Genomic DNA, 13,594 nt, shown 5'->3' with positions numbered 1-13,594 from the left:
CAAATTTACTGATGACAAGAGGTCTGGTGAAATGGCTAATGCTTTGGGTAATAGCAGCAGCATTTAAGATCTGGTTAAACTTCAAATTAACAAAATGAAATTAATATATGCATACATCATGTGGGTATCCTACTTAGCTGTCACCTCTTCACACAGGCCTTTTTGACCATCTGTTTCTAACATGGCCTTTGGGATTCTCCACTCACCATCACTTCACCCTATCTTGTTTTCATAACAGTTATGCCTTCCTATTATTTTCTTAGGTATTTATTAGTTGATTTGTTCACTTTCTAACTTCCTTGGAAAGTAAACTATATGAAAGTGGTAACATTGTTTAATTTGTATCACTGAGAGTGAAATAGAAATACTGAGTAAATATTTGTCAAAGAAATCAAATGCCTATTTATTTTCTTCTCTTAAAAAATGAAGAGTGTGGATTAAAAATATATATAACAATAGCATTTCTTATGAAATATGACATCTCTAGAATCCTAGAAACCCCAAGCTGGGATCAGAAGAACTGAATGGTCTTGCCACAGATTAGTCACTTGACCTTTGGTAAATCATTTAATTTCTCCAGAACAGTTTCCTCACCCGTAAAACAGGCTAATCATGTCAGTCCCTCAGAAGTTTTAAAATAACATGTATGAAAGAATTTTGCTACCTATAAAGTACAAAACAACTGTAAAGAATTATGACTAGGATAGGGCTAGGGGGGATGACTTAACAGTCAGTATGAGCCAACAGTGTCTTGTGACATTTGAAAAAAATAATTAGATATAGATATTGGGTGCATCCACAAGATCATGTACATTTGGTATCAATAAGACCCAAGCCAACTTCCTGCATCGCTTCCTAGTTTTATATTATGTAAGACATTGACCACTGTCTAAAGGAAGACCAAATGAGTGGAGGTCTTGGGGATAGTGTCATTTGAAAAACAGTGGAAATAATCAGGCAGAAAGCAGAGGAAAGGGAAGGGGGTATGATACTTATTTTAAATATGTGATGAATTGTCACGTGGAACATTTATTCCATGTTGCACCAAGAGGCAAACTGGGATTTTAGGTAGAAGACTAAGAAAGTTATATGTCAGTTTAAGACCTTATTTTAATGTAAACTGAGGTGCTCCATCCAAACTAAGTGGGGGAACATCGGCAATGTTATTAGAAGTTTTCTAATATTAACCTAAGTTCAAGTTAGGTGATGTCCAAGTCCCTTCCATGTCCTATCATGAATATTGAGAATGAAAGGATCCTGGACTCACACTATCAGGAATCCCAAAATATTCTTCTTAGACATGAAATCAATTTCATTCCAGTGGCAGATGACATCAGTCCTGAGTCAAGAAGGAGAAAGATCAGTGGGGTGTGAGGTGTGATGTTCACTGGAGAGCACTTGTGCTTCCACCACTGTATCCTCCTAAGAATCTGTTTAACATGTAGGTGTCTCCTTTGCTTGATAACATTAACTATGAGAACATTTATGACCCTAGTGCCCTTCAAGCTTTTGCTGCTGTGTTTCTTATTACACTTAACGTTGCAAGTGCAAATTCCAGCTAAATATATCCTTCAATTCAAAAATGGTCTCATTCCCCAGTTTGGAGAAGGGTGGGGGGCGGGGGGGGGGTGGGGAGCGGAGGCGACATCTCTGAGATTCAGCAAGTGCTAAGTCGGCAAAGCCAAACAAATATGAAAACGTTCGCCTGAAATGACACTTTTGCATAAGTCCTGCTTGAGGGGCAGCGCGCTTTTATGTTTATTACTTCATTACTTTTATGTTTACATTAAAGAGACAAACGCATCAACAGAGCCTGTATTAACCATGTGTGGACGTGTTTGCCCGGTCCACGGACCTACACCTGTCCATGTATGGGTTATGGAGACCGCACGTGAGCGATGGAGGAGAAAAGTAGAAGAGAGGGAGGTTTAACCCACGGAGAAATAGGTTCAAATAATGTTCATGCCCCCCCCCTCCCCATCCACCCCCTCACCTCCCCATCCACCCCCGTGGGCTTCTGCTCTCCCTCGGCGCGGGCGGAGGCTGTGGGCTGCAGATTCAGCGCTGGCATGAGGAGGAACTGAGCCTGAGCTGAGCCCGAGGTGGCTTTCCCCTGCCGGTGTCCCTGCTGCAGCCTCCAGGGCCGGGTCCCTAGTTCCCCAGCCGCCTGTCTTCCCGGTGCAAAATCGTCTGCAAAGACCGAGAAGCCGCCGCCGCAGAAGTTGCCCGGCGCAAGACTCCGGAGGCATTGGCTCAGGAACTTTTCACGTCATTTTCTGCTCTGGAGCCTCTCGTCGCGCCTCCGCGCCGCCTTTCGCACCGCAAATCACAGTGCTCATGGGGCAGGCGGAGAGCGGCTCGCGGCGCTGAGCGGAGCCGGACTCGAGCCCGTGATGTCCGGCACCAAACTGGAGGACTCCCCCCCTTGTCGCAACTGGTCATCTGCTCCGGAGCTGAATGAAACTCAAGAGCCCTTTTTAAACCCCACCGACTATGACGACGAGGAATTCCTGCGGTACCTGTGGAGGGAATACCTACACCCGAAAGAATATGAGTGGGTCCTGATCGCTGGCTACATCATCGTGTTCGTGGTGGCTCTCGTGGGCAACGTCCTGGGTGAGTCTGGCCCCGGGCAGCCCTCCCGAGGGCTGTCACGGCCCCTCTGCGCGGGCGGGGCTGCCGGGGCTCTGAAGACCCTCCCTCCCCCTGGGAGGCAAACAAAGAGGTCGCTGCTCTCGGGGTGGGGTTTTCCATTAAAAAAAAAAAAAAAAAAAAAAAAGTTTTCTGATTTTAGGAACCAGGAGCGAGCCCTGGAATGGTCATCCCTTTCTGTGCAGGGGGAAGCGGGGAAGCGCGTTCTCCTTTGCCATCACCTCGGTTACAGAGCGCCCAGACAGGGGCAACGCGACAGGGTCTCCAGGTGGATGGGGTTGGATGTGGGGAAATTAGTCATCCTTTTGTGTAACGTAGCCCGGTGTTTCATGTTTCACGGGGGGGGCTTTCTGGAGAGGTAAAGCTGACAGAATGCAAAGCTGGGCTCCTAAGGAGCAAGCCCTCTGTGGCCATTGAAGTCACAAAGGATTTGTGAGCTGGGTAGAGTGCCCTTTGGAGGTTTAGGCTCTGTCTAGAGGTGGTAATGGAACGGCAGGGAGTGGAGACAGAAGCAAAGCACGGAGGGGCACTCACGCACAGAAGCTGAATTAAACAGGAACCATGCTAGGAGCCAGCAAGAAGGAGGGGCATCTGAGAAAAGTACCAAAGAGATCTCAATCATTCATCTGCCTATCCATTCATTCATTCATCCGCTCAACATATATATATAGAGAGAGAGAGAGAGAGGAGAGAGAGAGAGAGAGAGAGCCTGCTTGTTGCCAGGCTTGGGGAAATTTTGTAATGGGTCTTTTCCCCCCAAAGACGAGAAAAGCTTAACGCTGGACTCCCTGTCTGCCCCTGTCTGAGTTCCTATGCAAAGATAGATATTCCAGTCCGTTTCCCACCTCAGCACAATTTCTGAGTGTTGGGGAGGGGTTACAGAAGGGTACAGGGCTGTAATGATGGAGTTTATTAGGGCTGCTGGGGAATCCACTTAAAAAAAAAAAAGCTTTGGAAGGGAGGGAGGACTTAACATGAATTGTGAATGGAAGGAGAGTGTACCTTGATGAATGGAAAGTGGGAGGTGTTTCAGATGCAGAGGGCAGTGTGGAGGCAATCTCTGCTGAAAATGACAGGAGGAGATGGGGGAAGCTAGAAGAAGAGGCTCTTGATTTTCAGTTATAAAAAGGGAAGATGAGTGAGGGGAGATAGGCTGGGTGGCTTTGAAGTCCAAAGCAAAGAATTTGTAGCTGCACTGGAGGATGATAAGAACTTACTGGGTTTCAGCACTGATCTGATTTTTACCTTCTCTGCCCAAGTGTGTCAGTCTGGGTAGGAAGCATTCAAAGCAGTCTCTCACCAATTCAGCAGGCAGAGTAGTTGGTAGTATGTGACTGAGAAGCATTCTGCGGAGAGTTAGTAGAATCTTATTTTTCAAGAGAGATATGAATCCTCTGAAAACTTTTGTTTTTCAATAATACTGCATTATTTTCAAGCTACTTCTGTTTTGCTCATGTTTTAAAAATAAACATAAGGGAATCTCTCTCTGGGTGATGCAAACAAGGTGAATGAAGGTGAATGTACACATGCTTAAGGTCCTTTGCTATAAGGATAAGTTTGTTAATAATCATGCCTTTCTTGCTTCCCTTCCTGGCATCCGCTTTTAGAGTTAGAGCTATTAAAACATATGACCATCAGCATAGAAACATATCACTGTACTATGCCAACACTTAATGATAAGTAAGTGATCTAAATTTAACATCCAATGAATACCTACCATGTGCCAGACCCCTTCACATAAACCCTCACAGAATCCTCAAAGTAACCCACATTTGACAGAAGAAACAAGACTTAGAGAAATGAAATGGCTCATTAAAGAACATGATTCACATTCAACTCCATTTCTTCTGACTTTAGATCCAGAATTCTCCATGGATACTCCACTCTAGAGCTAGAAAGTATAGAGAGAATGAATTTGCTCCTGTTGTCTGCAAGCATAGAAAATGTACTTCCTGTTCTCTCTCGCATCTATGTCTACTGTTAATAAGTTACCATGAAGGGTTAATAGCTCTGTCATTGTCTCCAACAAAATGCTATCCAGAGAGGAATGTTATTGCATTGCAGTAAAAATTTGACCTGTTTTGCAGGAGTAACTGCAAATGATAACTATTTCCCTTCCCTGATTTGTTTTTCAGGCTTAAATAATGTGATAAAATTTGTTTCCCTTCGCTTTTACTTTATTCTGGTTTTACACAGAATGTTGATGCATAGTCTTCACCTTCTAATTACATAGTTTAGGGGTACATGTTTGTTAGCCTGAGGAGTGTTTTCGCCTCAAGAAGGAAACACTTCTACCTGTTTCACAAGGTCAAGGAAGAGAGCACTGTCCACAGCCCCAAGTGCTGAAATGGCCAATTCATTCAGCTTAAAAAGAAAAATTTACACAAAGAACTGTGCTCTCAAAATACTGACAGCTATTTTCTTCAGGACTAAATCTCAGTGAAATCCTCTCTGGGTGAACTGAAACCCTTTCTTTACTGACATATTCCCTGAAAGTTGATGAAGTTTAAGTTTGACATTTAAACAAATGATCAGTGTGTCATTACTCACAGACAACTTCCTGCTCTTTGATATCACTGTCAAATTTGCAAAACGGATTAGATTGAGAATTGCCTTTTTGCCCCTTTGGTAAAAGTAATCTTATGCATAAAGTGGCAGGACAAGGAATCACATTATTCATGCAAGATAAAGAGGCAACATTAGATATGAAGGTGAAAGACCACAGTGTAGGCAGTAGATGTAATCCCTGACCCTTTGGGTCCATTCACCATTTGTACTTTCATGTAACTGACTACTTGGAAAATCTCAACCTTGTTGAACTTTCAAATACAATATGATCAATTAGAAGTCATTTCCCCCACAATGTCCTTTTGTAAAGTGATGTAACAGGATATGCCCTGAGCAGAATGACAAAGTCTTGATCATCTCCATCTCTTTTTCTTCTCTCCACAGTTCATCTCTCTCATTGTGTCCCTTCTCCTATTTGTATCAGATATTTCTTCCCAGTGATGGAAAGCAGTTTTCTTTGAAAAAAAGTGCAACACAAGTCATTAAAAATAAGACAAAAGTTACTCTACATTAAATGTCTTGAGTGTATGTATTCTAATAAAAGACATATGCATGTCTACTTATAGAATTTTGGGTCATAGAAAAGATGATAGGACACAGTTCTTTTTGGACAGAGTGTTTTTCCAGTATCTTCAAAATTATGATACATATAACCTATTCCTAAGTATGTCTTGTACTATAGCCAAATAGATGCATTCAATTATATGACCAGTACATTTTGAGCAATATTATGTTTTTAAAATTGTGTACTGGGGGGAGAGCTCTTCAGGACACTCATAGGAATATATTTGATGTTATTTCTACTTATTTTTCCTTGAGTTAAAACTGGATAGAATGATGGGTTCTATTCAATTCAAACATTAAACAGCTGGAGGAAATGAGTAAGTCTATGCCTCTCTTACTTCTGCATTCAAAGATATCATGATTTTTTACCTGGAATACTTCTATATTCCCTGTTGTTGTCTCCATATTAAAAATTAGGAGAACATTCAACAAATGACATCAATCCAGCTGTGCTTCTTGCTTCTTGTGTAACCATTAGCAAGCTATTGAACTCTTTAAGTCTGTTTTTTCTATTTGAAAATTAAGGTTGATAATGCAGGCCTTGTAGAAATCTTATAAGAATATCAAATACACAGAGGTATACACACACACATCTGTGTGTGTGTAGTTTTATTGACACCTAGTAGACACTGAATGCCAATTTCTATCCCTTCATTCCCAGAGATGAAATCTCTCCGTGATGTAGTTTGCAACCATCTTCTGCTTCCATGGCCAGTCTGCGGCTCTGTAGCTCTGCAACTCTTTGTGGCCTCTGTTCTAGGCTTTCTCTCAGTTGAGAGGCTTCCTAAAAACTATTAGTAAAATGGAGTTGGCAGATGTTGCTCGCTTTTTCCATACCAGCTCCACCCACTCATCCCATAACAGGTGTTTAGTGCATTCATACTACTGCTTTCCTGACTGTCAGTAAAAAGCCTTTGCTAACCATCAGTATAAAATTCTCTGTCAGCTTAAATTTGCCTGTACAATGTCCCATTTATTCAGAGTTTTGGGTGGTTGTTGGGCTGTTGTTAGGTCTATCACTATTAATGTTTTAAATAGCATATGTACACACACGTACACAGGTAATGTGTTGATTTAACTCAGCTGAAGCACACTGCCTATTAAGAACTTTACCTGATAACATTTAAACTAAATGGAGTGGATGAGGAATATCTGTAATGGGTTGCTTCTTATGGAGCTAATCATATATCCCAGATATGGAACTGGCAGAGTTACAAGTTCCCACTACTTCTAAGCCTAAGAAACATTTATTTCCTGTTTCTCCTAATGCCCAATTCACATCTGTGGGTGTTTCTAAACCCACCCTTTCCTACACAGGAGACAGAAAGAGGTTAGAGATAATACATTACTCATTTCTGTCACGACCTGACGGAAACATGAATAATGACTGTAAAAGGTAACGTTAGCCACTGAGCTTTAAATTTGTGTGTTTTTGGCAACAGAATGTAACATATGCTTATCTGAATAAGAATTAAACTGATGCTGTCACACTTTTACTAAAACCGTAACTACTGTGGGTGCCTGGGTGGCTCAGTAGGTTAAGCGTTTGCCTTCAGCTCGGGTCATGATCTCAGGGTTCTGGGATCTAGTCGCTTCAGCCCCTTAGGGCTCCCTGCTCAGCGGTGCGTCTGCTTCTCTCACTCCTTCTCCCTCTGAGCGTGTTTGAGCTCTCTCTCTAGCTCGAGTTCTCTTTCAAATGAATAAATAAAATCTTACCAAAACAGTATACCCACCTAGTTTTCCTGAGTAAAATAAACCATGTTTTTTATTTGAACAGAATCTCAGTGATAACTTTTTAAGTGGCTACTGCATAGATCATGGCAACATTTATCATGTACAGACAATAATGAGATAATATGTGCTACAGATAATTTAAATGTAATGAATTTTTCCTATATTTGGAAAAAATGAGGAAAATGAAATAATGAAAATAATACCAATTTTCAAAAGAGGCCAAATTCAACACTCAAATACAAATACAATATTCCAGTCTTTAAAATTTTTATTGATTTCATTAGGATATACATATGCATTTACATTCATTTTCATCCTTCTATATTCTAGAATATATTTGCAAATCCTCATGTACTACAGCTGTGTTAGCATTCCAAAGCTCCTAAATTCTCTCTCAGCTCCCCATATTTCAGGAGTATACACTGCTGGTGTTCTTTTACAAGTGAAAGAGGATTTTTCTATCTTTCTTCTTAGAGCATTATGACATAGACCAAAATTGTAGGTATATAGGTTCTGTTAACTACTGGCTCACTAATAGGAGTCAGTCAGTGACCTGTGATAGGGGAAGCAAGGATTCATCTCTAGTTCCCTTTCTCACTGAAAGGCAAATATTTATTGAGTACTATATGCTAAGTCCTGAATGCTAAGCTCCACAATGAATATATATATTCATTTATTCAGAATATATCTATAATTGATGCCTCATAGCAAACTTATAAGAAAGAGAGTAATAGCTTTGTTTTACAAATGAGGAAAATGAAATTCAAAAGCTATTTTAACTTGTTCCAAAGTTTGATCAGTTAGGAGCAGAACTAAGTTTCAAATATGGATTGATCAGTTCCCATGATCCAGCTGTGTTCCATTACTTCATCCTGCCTGTCTTGTTTCTAATCTTGACTCAGAAATACAGAAGAAAAAAGAGTGGAAGTGATGCTTAGATGTGCCCTTTAGACAATTTACAGAGTTGTTCTGGCATGTTGCCATGCTATATCTCTGATAGACTACAGTTCTTCAGCTATGTGGATGAGCTCATTTGATAAGCTAATCAAGGTCAGGCTAGGGTTACTTTACAAGAGAAAATTTCAAGGTAAAATAGGTGCTGCCAAAATAATACACTTTTGCCTGTTTGGGATGGGGGTGGAGTGACTCACTGGTAAATGTTAGATAATTGTGGCCAAGGATTATTTTATTATTGAATGTGCTGTCTTTAGATACAGCTTAAGACTGAGAAACTAAACATTTAACATGTCAAATAATCTAAAGATCTCTTTTTTTCTTCGTTTTTGGTCTTCAAACCACCTACTCACGTATTTCATTTTTTTTCTTTTATAATGACTGTTAACTTTTCAAAAAATCATAAGTTTCTGTTGATGTGATTAAATAGTCAATCTTTATATCACATTATGGTGTTCCTGGAGCATAATGGTGTTATGTATGTCCAAAGAGCATTGCCCATCACACCAGACATGAAATGACCTTTAAATGCAGACAGTGGAACACTTTGAGATGCTATTGGATGAAGTACATGACATATATGATCAGTCTTTTGAATTGCTGACTCTTTGGGCTGAATTTATTCATTATACTTTTGTTCTCAATGAAGGATTATCTTTTAACCAAGTAAATGAATATAGGATATATATTTTGAATAGCATTAAATTTGTTTCCAACAGAACTATTTTATCCTAAACAAAGCAAACTGCTCAGAATAAATATGTACTTAATTCTTTAAAAATATTTTGGGATTATCATCACTGAGTATTTTTCTCTCCAGTATTTTTATTTCAATATCAAATATATATGAACAATGTTTAATGATTACATAGCATCTTATCCTTCAGAAGACATTAGTACATTTATATTGTATCACTTACTCTTCACAACAATATTATGAAGTAGGTCTTATTTCATGAATCAAATACTTGAAATGATTTAAAAATTATTTTAAAAGTTTGAGCAACTGGAAATATCAAAGCGTTGTGTGTCAGCTTGAGAAAAGCTTGTCAGTTTCTTGTATTCCAGGAAACTATGGTAAGGGATGCTAACCACTTTTGTTTGGCCTTTAGCTATGTCTTTAATACCTGATTTTGTTAATGTTCTGAGTATAGGTGCACATTAACCAAATTCACAAACCTGGCAAAAAAGAAAAGGTAATAATTCCAGTGTTTTGACTTAAAATAAGGAGTTATTTTTACAAATCTTAGAATATTTGAAGTTCTTTCAATCATCATAGTCTCTTCCATAATAGTCATATCTACATGAAGAGCTTTAATGGTTGGAATTGCTAGACTATGCCACAGTAGCAAGTAAGCCTGAATTTTCATTGGCTTTATGTCACAGAAGTTTATTTCTTGTCCGCTTAACATTTAATGTGGGTTGGAGAGTCTGTTTCATACAATGACTCATGGGTGAAGAGTCCTTCATGATTTATGTACCACCTCAATATGTGGCCTCCATCATAACTAGCCTGCAAACTGGCTACCAACGTTCCCCCGTCAACTCATAGTTACACCCTGTGTAGTTCCCTTTCACACTGTGCCAGAATTGGTCTGAGTGACCAGTAATGCACGTCAAAAGTGATAGTGTGTCACTTTCAATATTACATTATAAAAGGTTACAGCTTTTGCCTTGAGTTCCCATTTTCTCTCTCGCTCTTGGATTTCTTGATCTGGAGAAAGTAATTGCTCTGCTTTGTAAGCAACTCACAGAGTAAAGAATTGAAATATCCAGCCAACAACCATATAGGAAATGTGGCCTGCAAACAACTCCATATCTTGGAGACAAATCCTTCAGCCAGTCTGAGAGAACATAACATCATCATGTCGCCAACCCCTAGCTTGACTGAAACTTAATAACATACTCTGAGACCGAATTATCTCACTACATTTCTCATAGACACTTTAGAAACTGTTAGATAATAAAGTTTCTTATTTTAAATTTTTAAATTCAGGGATGAGTTATTAGGCCTATAAAGTATCAAGCAGCCTCATAGTAGAATAGTAAACTGGGAAAATATACTGGCTCTAAACTACCTTTGCCAAGTGTTGACAATGTCAGTCATGCCCATAATCATTTGGTCAAAACCAATCATATTCTACCAACCTAACTGCAAGCAGGACTGGAAAGTATAAGGGAACACTGTCTCTGTTACAGAAAGCATGAGGGAACACTGTCTCTGTCTAACTATGCAATAGTTAAAAGTATTTTTAAAAGTCTTTTTAACATGCATGGAATCTGAACAAGGGGAGTTAGAGGAATCAAGTACCTAATGGCATAAGCCTAAAAGAAGCTGATAAGATATATCCATTTCACATTTTGGATCTCTGCCAATGGAAATAACATAAATATTGGGAGACTTTGTGCCAGTTATTGTGCTAAGAAACAAGGGTGTAAAAAGATAATAGAAACCAAGGAGCCTGTACTTTGGTTGAAGAGATATACATGTTAACAGATAATCTCAGTAAATTGTGACAAGTGCTCTGATAGATGGGTAACAGGATGCAGTGGAAGCATATAAGAAGGACACTTAGTTCCATTTGGGGGATTAGAGAAAGATTCAGAAGGAAATGACACCCATGCTGCGTATTAATGCATGAATTCAAGTTACACAGGTGAAAAAAATTGGGTAAGGATGTTCTAAGCAGAGGAAACAACATGAGCAAAATCAAAGAGGCGTGAAATAGAATGGGCTATGAAGAGAATGCTAAGCAATTGGGTAACTCCAGTGTAAGTAAGTGCAGATGAGGAGAGTCTAGGAATGAAGCTGGAGCAGTATCTGAGGACTGGGTTATTAATGACCTTGTGTATCATACTGGAGACCTCATCTAGCTTTGACATTGCAGTTTAGAGGAGGCTCTGAAGACTTAAAAGATAGCGCTGTCGTTAGTTTGCATTTTTCATAGAGCATTGTAGGTATAATGTAAAGAATAAACCTATTTGTGAATAATATTTGTAAAAGATATTTAAAAAAGTTTTCACTGGGATTTGTGTTTTGTTTGGGGCTCATTTAATCAAGCCTGCTTCAATGAAAACAAAAATTGATAATACAGGACATAATCAATATTTTCTAGATAATCACCTGTAGGATACTAGAAATATCACTTTTCAGATCTCATTACAAAACGTTACAGCTTTGCCCTGAAGCTCCCACTTTCGTTCTTACTCTTGGATTTCTAGTGATTATGTTGCATAAGGAAGGAAAAGAGAAAAGCAGAGAGTGAGAAATGAAGAGGAAACAAAGGAAGGGAAGAGGGAGATGACTAAAAGCAAAAACTATTGCTATGTTTACTTTGTAGACTATTTCAATTTGAGAAGTAATTTCTCATTTTTTAAAGCTTTTTTTAAAAAATATTTATTTATTTATTTTATAAAGAAAGAGAGCAGGGGGGAGGGGCAGAGGGAGAGCGAGAATCAAAGCAGATGCCACACTGAGCATGGAGCCCAATGTGGAGCTCAATCTCACAATCCTGAGATCATGACCAAGCCCCAACCAAGGGTCAGACACTCAACCAACTCTGCCACCCAGACAGGTTCTTCCAGAAGTAATTTATCTTTAAAATAATTTTCATACATCTTTCCTGAAGACTCTTACATGCCATAGCTCTATTAACATTTTCCAAATTCTGTATAGTTTTTCACTGAAATGATTTTCGTAATAACTTATTTTTGAGGTTTTGATGGGTCACTATATTCCTAACTATCCATTTTTTTGGCCTTTAAATTATTTTTGACCTCATACTGAGATACAAAGATAAAAATTTGAGATCTAATGAAAGTTTTTCATATTTTCCAACTAAAGCCCCAAAATTTTTACTCCAAATTATTTGTAACTTTCTAAATATGTTCCTTTGATATTTTATCTTAAGTAGGTATTTTATCATTCAAATAATCGAAGATGATACTGTATTGACCCCAGGGCAACCATTAGGGAATTACAGGGAACGTTTCTTCACAAATTGACATGGTAACACTTAAAAATTTCTAAAGCTGTTGTTAGTTTAAAACCCTTTATTTGCTATTCTAGCTCATAATGGGAATACAAGTTATTAAAAATTGCAGCATCCTTTTCTAGATTTTCAGTGACTTCTTATTCCTACTCAGTGACTATAAAATGAATTTATAAGATACATGGTTTACAACCATGCCTTTGATGTTATCACTACATTGCTAGAAATGGGGTCAGAAAGCCATTGTCTATAATAATTTATTTTATCAATTTAGAATGAATTTGATGAGTCATCCAGTTTGGTAGAGGACTATATTCCTGATAAATGCCATTTTGAAGCCAATTTGTCTTTCTTAAAATGTGCAGATTATACTGGTCTTTCAGAGACAGAAGTAGAGAGGTATGGTTAAGTGCTTATGAAACAATTCTGTGATTAGGTGAAACTGAGTCAAATTTGGTTATAAAAGAATGGCTAAAAACTTAATCTCGCCAATGAAAATATTTACTATAAAAGTTCCCCAATCCTAGAAAGCTCAAAAAGAAATTCATTAACAAATTTCACCAGCTGGTGCAGGAAAAAGTCTTCATAATTATTAGGACATTAATGGGCTTGGACTTGATTTATATTTTAGACTCAGGAAAGCCTAGAAAGACCTTGTTCTTTGAAGTCATCAGAGATGGTGATGGTGACTCATAGATTCCTGAAAGTCAATAAGATTACCTAGTTTATAAATCTATGTGTTTTTCCCCCAGGCATGGTGAATTTTGCAACTGGTCACTGTTGGGAGGCAAAACTGTCTCAGTGGGAAAGGGGAAAATAAGAATTTAAAAACTTAAAAACACATAAAAATAAAAACATAAATAAGAACATAAAAATAAAAACATGTGTATCCACACACAGGTATTTGCATTATATGACAATATGATTTTAATGCACACTAGTTTTTTTCTTGCAGGATTAAGAAGCTACCTTCCAAATTTGAAAAATTCTAAAAACTCTGTATATCCCTTGACTTTGATAAACTTAAGAGATACTTTCTACTATTCCCTGAGTAAATGAACTAGCCTTTAGGGAAGCAAAAAGAATGTATACATCAGAGATAAGTCCTTGGATAAGCATCTGTATAAGGA

General features: G+C 38.5%; 1 protein-coding gene across 1 annotated transcript in view; it reads left to right on the top strand.

Annotated features, from left to right (window-relative positions):
• Positions 1 to 2,193: 2,193 nt before the first annotated feature.
• The window catches only part of HCRTR2 (hypocretin receptor 2), a 109,434-nt gene continuing 98,033 nt past the window's right edge, over positions 2,194 to 13,594 (top strand). The window contains exon 1 of the mRNA XM_072832553.1: positions 2,194 to 2,616. Within this exon, the coding sequence (XP_072688654.1) occupies positions 2,394 to 2,616 (223 nt within the window). The 5' untranslated portion in view covers positions 2,194 to 2,393. The remainder of the gene's footprint in view (positions 2,617 to 13,594) is intronic.

This window comes from Canis lupus, chromosome 7, assembly GCF_048164855.1.
Source record: "Canis lupus baileyi chromosome 7, mCanLup2.hap1, whole genome shotgun sequence".
Taxonomy (NCBI): Eukaryota; Metazoa; Chordata; class Mammalia; order Carnivora; family Canidae; genus Canis; species Canis lupus.
This window is presented reverse-complemented; position numbering and strand designations above follow the sequence as displayed.